Source organism: Bufo bufo, chromosome 1 (genome assembly GCF_905171765.1).
Source record: "Bufo bufo chromosome 1, aBufBuf1.1, whole genome shotgun sequence".
NCBI classification, from domain to species: Eukaryota; Metazoa; Chordata; class Amphibia; order Anura; family Bufonidae; genus Bufo; species Bufo bufo.
In genome coordinates this window covers 251480504-251487198 of record NC_053389.1, presented here as the reverse complement: position 1 = coordinate 251487198, position 6695 = coordinate 251480504, and the positions used below count along the sequence as shown (strand labels likewise).

The following is a 6695-nucleotide window of genomic DNA, read 5'->3' as shown; positions in this document are numbered from 1 at the left end:
CTCATTGGATGCGCCATCTTTCATCTCCTCCCTATTGGTCTCTTGGGACGTCAGTCAATTCTACGAAAGCTTTTTCAGTACCGGGTTTAACGCTCACGGCTTCCTCTGATTGGCCGGCGGAGTTATCAAACAAAAGTAGCCCAGCCCACATTCCAGTGAACTACAGCTGCGTTTTCCCTAGGGGCATAGAGAGCTCGCTGATTGGCTGAGAGTAAAGCGTCAGGGATGACAGCGGATGGTGAGTGGACGAGACGCAGAGGGGGCGTGTCTTGTGTCCAGGAGGGCGGGCGTGGACTGAGTGAGGCTGTCAGTCTGATCCTGAACGTTGAGGAAGGAGCTTCCTTCAGCTGTGCACTGACTATTATTACCCTGACCTCCCACTGGACCTTACAGACCCTCACACTGGATTGAAGCCACTGTAATCACCCTATTTTCCATAGCAACACTGCCACTGTCCTCCAAACAGATACTGGAGACCCCTGCATTGCCAAAGACCAACTTGTTATTCCTCCAGTCCTCCTTTACACTGCACGTCAGTATTTTGTATCCTAGTAATCTATACTCTTCACATCCCACTTGCAATTAACTCTTTGTGTTGCTTATCGAGAAGACCATGGAGATACTGGAGAGCGGAGACCCTGTCATACAATGGGACCGTAAACTGAGTGAGCTGTCCGAGGTGGCCGAGAGCGACTCGCTCTATAATACGGTAAGGAAACAAAATAGCTAATAAAGTTATTTTATTCCTGTCCGTCACAGCACATAGTGGGGTGAGGTAGTCACCGACTTTATTTTTTTATTTTTAATTATAGGATGGATTCATTTTGGGGGTTCACTTATTTTTTTGGGGGTCTTATTCACCTCCAACATATTCTCCGGTGCTTCCCAATGTCTACATCCAAATCCTTAAAGGGCAGACATTGCAGATGTTCTAACGCTCCACATCTGGATCGGGGCCAACATGTATGAGCACAGCTGTGATTATGGGAATGGGGGGGGGAGGTGACACATCTGAAACCGTTAAAGTTTTTCGCTGCTCTTTTTGGAATTTAAAAAAAAAGTTTCTCTCCAAAGTGGTCGACTTTTCCACCGGCTCTGTGGCCCTGCGTTGCCGGTTACCCTCCTAGACCCTTAGGACCGGTTTTGTAGATGTCGCTTCGTCCTTGTTCCTCAGTTAACACTACTTTTCAGCAGGTGTACTTTGAGGCTAGGTGCCGTAAGTTTTGGAGCAGCTGCTGCTTCTAATTTACATCAGATGTAGGCAGCAGTTTCAGAACTTAAAGGGGAACTCCGGAAATATGTAAAAGTGCATCAGTACATGCTGAAATAAATTCTCCGGTGGTTCCAACCTTGAGTAGAAATGAATGTGGGACGAGGGGTTGTCAAGTTGTCACGCACCTCCGGTAACTACACGTATCCTAGCAACCCTGACAGTTTACAGGACTGACCCTTTCATCCTTGTAGTGCATACATCCCCTTTTCTAACATGCTTTGGTGCACATTTACTAAGACTGATTTCAGACGTCAGTCTTGGTAAAAAGTCCTGTGGAGTCGGAGCTGATGAATTTATTAAATAGCATCTTAAGAAATTTGCTGCTTCTTCAGCCTCCTACAAAAACACGTCATCGACCTAAAGTGCCCAAAGGTTGCTTTTTGTGTAAACTACCCATTGTGCAAACATTTGCACCAGAAACACTGGAGTGGAGATTTATCAAAGCTGGTGCAAAGGAAAACCGGCTTAGTTGCCCCTAGCAACCAATCAGATTCCACTTTTTACTTTTCGGAGCTCCTTTGGGAACTGAAAGGTGGAATCTGATTGGTCTCTATGCGCAACTAAAGCACTTTTCCTTTGCGCCAGTTTGAAAATCTCCCTTAGGCCTTATGCACACAACCGTAGGTGTCCCGTTGGCATATTGCGGACCCGCAATACACGGGCACTGTTCCGTGTGCATTCCGCATCACGGATGCGGACCCATTCACTTCAATGGTTCTGCAAATCTGGAGATGCGGAACGGAAGAGGGGATCCCTACGGAAGCACTACGAAGTGCTTCCGTGGGGTTTCGTCCCGTACTTGCGTTCCGCAAAAAGATAGAACATGTCCTATCTTTTTGCAGAACGGGCGGATCGCGGACCCATTAAAGTGAATGGGTTCGCGATCCGCTACGGCTGCCCCAAGGTCGGTGTTCGTGCATTGCGGCCCGCAATTTGCAGTCCACAGCACGGCCACGGGGTGCACACGTTCGTGTGCAGGAGGCCTTACTGTGTACAGCTTTCATACATTCCCTTTCGCGTGCCAGTTGCTATTGTCAAGATCTCTGTTTGCAGTCAGTGACTAGGACATTTTGGTTTACATTTGGAGGCTGACAGCAGCACAAATCTCTTTTCTGTTCTGATAGTTTGCTACAGTGTATCAGCCTACATTCCAGGCTGCTCAGTTCACAGAGGATTGTCTACCCTGGATACAATTGCAGAAGACTCTCGGCTGTTGTCAGGTCTATACACGTTTTCAGCTTCTGAATGTGAATAACTATTCCCATTCACTGACTGAAAGCAGAGATCTTGAAAAGAGTATTAGAAAGTTGCAGGACCTTTCACTATGAAGCTTTATTTTTATAAAACTGTAAACCTGATTTTCTTGTACCCTATTAGTGCATGCTGAGATAATTGTGGGTTCCCTTCATTCAGGACCTTCAGCTGGAGCAGAGACCACCTATAAAGAACCACTCTTGATGGAGACCCCGGAACGTCCATACATTACATAGACAGCCCATTGATTCATATAGGAACCATGTAATGCTCGATTTGTCCTGTGGGTGCGCTGCAGGGAACATGGTTCCCCTACAGCTTGTAGGTGATCTCTGGAGGACATAGGATATTGTCCAAAGTGTATATATTCATAGTGACAGGCTTGCCCAGGGGAGGGCCCACTATTAGGGATGGATAGGTTGTCAGTTGTCAGCTTTCTGCATTCTAATGCTGGGTGGGACCTGAAGGGGAGGTAATCTGTAACCCTCAGGGTTGGGAGGACTGATAAACAGGATTTACTGAGAAGGTCAACGTATCTGCTCCGAGGTGAAGCAATGACCTTTCCAGCAAACCATCATGTTTGTGTTTTCCTTTGTATTCCAGGAACACCCTCCCCCCCTTCTCCATACAATTAACATATATGATCCAGGTGCGCCGTATAGGGACTCCATTGGCTCTGTTGAAGTAAAGGGTAATGAAGGAAACCTGAGAATGACAGCACTTGTTACATGCTCTCCCACCAAGGATGGTTAATAGGACCCATCATTGACAGCACCCCACTAATCATACCTGAACTAATCATTTTGTGTTTCCATGGTTACAGAATACCCCCCAAACCCTTTTTTCCATCCATCCCTTGCTTTTTGGCCTCCTTCACACGGTCCGTATTTGTAAGCCAAATACAGAAGAAGCACACATTTTCCTATTATACCTTTTCTCTGTAGGTTCCACTACTGGTTTTGGGCTCATGCGCACGACCGTTGGATATTTTGCGGTCCACAAATTGCAGTTCCACCCACAAAACACGGATACTGGCCATGTGCATTCCACATTTTGCGGATCTGAATGGCCGGCCCCTAAAAGAACAGTCCTATCCTTGTCTGTAATGCGGACAATAGGTCATGTTCTGTTTTCTTGCGGAACGTCCATACGGACACGGAATCATTTCCGTTTTTTTTGGCGGCCCTATTGAAGTGAATAGATCTGCATACGGGCCACAAAAAAACGGAATGGACATGAAAAAAAATACGTTTGTGTGCAAGAGCACTTTTTGCTTTCAAATATTGATCAAATACTGACCGTGTGAAAGAGGCCCTTACTATCATACGTTTGGTAGCAGGTAGAAGAGATAATAGGGGTGATTTACTAAGGCCCCCCCTCCCCCTCCATACTGCTGTAAGATGGGCTAATTTATGTCAAGGCGAATAAAGGCTCATCTAAGGCAGTCTGTGCGCCTGGAAAGAAAAACGACTCCAGCCCCTGTTGCCTGTTTCCAAGCGTAAATGTTAGTAAATTTGCCGTTGCCGGAGTCCCATCATGGCCCCGACAGGCCCCCACCCCGCTGAACTGCCAAACGCAACGTAAAACTGGCCGTGCGACTAAATTTAGTTGCACAGCCGGTAGAAAAAAAGAACATGCGACTATTGTTATAACTATAGTTGCAAGTCCCTTAATAATTGATCCCCAACGACTGCTGGATGAGACTACACAGGGATTGTTTGTAGTCTGTTACCACGGAGACCAGAGAGACAAATTTTTGTAAAATTCCTATTCAAACATTTTCAGGTAATACATAGGGGACCCCTTCTTTGGCAGCCCTCACCCTGAACCACATTAATTATTGGGGACAGAGCAGGCTGTGTGGTCAGGATGGCCACCACTGGTCCACAAGCCTCCGACCAGCACCGGAAGTAGACCATCGAGCAATTTCTGGAGTGACTTTTGCCCAATGCCACATTACCAGGCATGGCGGATTCACCAGGTTTTTTGTTAGTTTAGTATGAGCAGTAGGTATTTGCTTTCTTTAACCCTGCATGTCCTTGCTTGTCCACCGCTCACCCTGTAGATGTAGTCAGCCTAAATTCACTGCTGTGGAATTCTTGGCCACGCTACAGAATGTCTGGAAAGGATCATTCTGGTACCAGGAGCCCCCGGGCCCCTGTACCAGGCTCTGAGAAATGACACCTTTGTACTTTCTTCAAGGGCCCGACTATAGGGGAGACCTATCATGACATATTATATACGGATCCTACACATCATAACGGAAACGGGATGCATCCGTTATGCAGCCCATAGACTTCTATTATAACTGGCATTCCGTCATAGAATTGGGTTATGGTCCGTGGTAACGGAATCCATAACGCAATTCACCAAACGAAGTGTGAACGAATTTCATAAGCGGAAATTCCCTCATCTCTCGCTACTATCATACAGTAACTGCATGGTGTTATCTCCTGCACCTCGCCCTTATCTTGATGCCAGTAGATAGGACTGAGGTCTACAAAATAACTGCTTCCGGTAAAATCTGTATAGTGGTTACTAGTCCTAGAGCTTTACTTCTTGCCAAGTTTATAGGGGCACACGGCTGGGTGGGCGGCTGGGCCTCTGTTTTGTTACTAACCCTTTGAAATCTGATCTGGGACAGCTTCCGTCTGCAGATGACAAATATCACTAGAGCAGATGCTGCTGGCACCACTGATGCTCCACGGTATACCACATACAGTACGTATTGGTTTTAAACACTGTGAAAATGGGTAACTGAATGTTTAGTTTTCCCTCAGGGTGTTGGGCACTCCCTACTATTTACAGTATTGCTGGACCCCCCTATGCTAAAGTGATCCTGTCTGTACTGAGTGTAGTTCATCCACCTATACATAGGGTGGGCGGAGCATGACACAAATTCCTGCAGAAATAAAGTTATAGAAGCTATGTGCATAAAGTCAGGGGAAGTATGATTATTATTTTTTTGTAATATTTTTTTTTTATTCAGACGATTTCCCTTTAATTTTCTTCTTTTAAATAAAGGACAATCCATTTAATAACTGGTTTCTTTCACCTCAGCCACAAAGAGCAGTGTAGTTGTAACAGTGTCTGCGGGGTTGGTGCCAGGCGGAATAAGAGCCTTATAATAACATAGCTAAATATATATCTCAGCATACGCTGGATCTGTGTGTGGGGGAAGGGCCCACCATCCGACAAAGAGCCCCTTCACGCCCAGCTTCTGTTCCGCTAGTGAAGAGATAAGTGTATTGTTTATAATGAAATGACGAAACCGAAATGAGGGGTGTAAATGAGGGTGCGCGGAGGGGTGTAAAATCCCCATTAAATACAACAGCTTAGATTCATTCTGGGAAAGCTGGGTGACAACCAGTAGGGCCGCCATGTATGACCAGATCTGACCACCTAAATAACTAATAAAGACCCTGCAAACCCCAGACCCATAAGCACATACAGATCCCAGACCCATACTTGCCAACATTTCAAAAGTCAAAATAGGAATATTTAAAGGGGTTTTCTAAGATTTGTATACTGATGACCTATCCTCAGGATAGGTCATCAGTATCTGATCCTGGGGTCCGACACCTGGGCTGTTTGAGAGGGCACCAGCGCTCCTGTGAACACCGCGGCCTTCTCGCAGCTCGCTAAGCACAGCGCTGTGCTTGGTATCGTGCTCAGCCCCATTCACTTCAATGGGCTGAGCTGCTCCTAGGCCACGTGACACATGAACATGTCACTCGGCCTAGCAGGGATGGGCAACCTGCGGCACTCCAGCTGTTGTGAAACTACAACTCCCAGCATGCGTACTTTGTCTGCTTTTTTCTGAACTCTCTTTAAGAAATGCCTCAGGTTGCCCACCCCTGGGTAGGGAAAGCTGAGAAATACAGACCCCAGACCAGACAACCTAAATAAATACAGACCCGAGACCAGACCACATGAATACAGGTCTCAGATGTTGCACCAAGCTTAATTTGCCTTCTCCTCCAGAAGTCCGGGAGTCTCTGCTTATCCGTGAGTCCAATATGACTGAGCCCATAAGACTTGTATATAATTCAGGGTAGTGTTGAGCCGTTGTCCACAGCAGCCAATCAGATTCCAGCTTATATCTTTGAGAGCTGGTTAGAATATGAGGGAAGAGAACTGATTGGCTGTTGTGGGCAGCTGTTCTTTC

At 46.4% G+C, this 6695-nt stretch overlaps 1 protein-coding gene across 1 annotated transcript in view; it reads left to right on the top strand.

The window, feature by feature from the left end:
* The first annotated feature begins 318 nt into the window (after positions 1–318).
* The window catches only part of CREB3L2 (cAMP responsive element binding protein 3 like 2), a 46531-nt gene continuing 40154 nt past the window's right edge, over positions 319–6695 (top strand). The window contains exon 1 of the mRNA XM_040438461.1: positions 319–709. Coding sequence (XP_040294395.1) covers positions 614–709 — 96 coding nt within the window. The 5' untranslated portion in view covers positions 319–613. The remainder of the gene's footprint in view (positions 710–6695) is intronic.